The sequence below is a fragment of the Nestor notabilis genome, unplaced genomic scaffold, assembly GCF_000696875.1.
Source record: "Nestor notabilis isolate BGI_N333 unplaced genomic scaffold, ASM69687v1 scaffold16346, whole genome shotgun sequence".
Classification (NCBI taxonomy): domain Eukaryota; kingdom Metazoa; phylum Chordata; class Aves; order Psittaciformes; family Psittacidae; genus Nestor; species Nestor notabilis.
The window spans coordinates 2,500-3,071 of NW_009933459.1; the positions used below are offsets into that span (position 1 = coordinate 2,500).

The 572-nt window shown below is 62.6% G+C and overlaps 1 protein-coding gene across 1 annotated transcript in view; it reads right to left on the bottom strand.

Moving 5' to 3' along the window:
- N4BP3 (NEDD4 binding protein 3) overlaps positions 1 to 572 on the bottom strand; it is a gene marked incomplete at its 5' end in the record, with an annotated part of 3,367 nt that overhangs the window by 2,191 nt on the left and 604 nt on the right. The window contains 2 exon segments of the mRNA XM_010016889.1: positions 16 to 63; positions 273 to 572. The exon segment at positions 273 to 572 is cut by the window's right edge and continues 273 nt beyond it. Coding sequence (XP_010015191.1) covers positions 16 to 63; positions 273 to 572 — 348 coding nt within the window.

Here is a 572-nt window from a genome sequence, read left to right on the forward strand (position 1 = left end):
ATTTTTGCCACCCACCCCCCCCCCCGCCCCCCCCAGCCACAGTCGCTGCTTGTCCTCAAACGCCTGCCAACATAGGTTGATGCTGGTGAGGGTCCACAGCCTCCCCTGTGTGGGGCAGCCCCAGGCAGGGATCCCTTGATGTTAGGTCCTCTTGTGCTCAGATATTCCATCACCCCCCCATGGCAGGACACCAGCTCCTTTACCTCACCTTCCACCCAGACACCGCTGACCCAAACCCTGACCCAGGCACCCAGCACAGCCCCACGGCTCACCTGCGTGAAGGGGTCTTCAGTCTCGCTAAGGCTCCTCTTGAGCTGCCGCAGCTCTCCTCCTGTCTCCTGCAGCCGGTCCTCCAGCTGCTTCACTGCATCCTCCAGCGAGTAAGTGAACTCATAGGGTGGTGGGGGCTCACCAGGGCTCTGCAGCCGGCTCAGCGTGGCCATACTTTTGCAGGACAGGGGCACCTTCTCAGAGACCAGGGGGTCCCTGGGGCTCCGGGAAACCCTATCCAAGGAGCCCCCAATGTGGTTGATGTGGCCCATGGAGGCGCTGAACTGGCTCTGGGCAGGCTT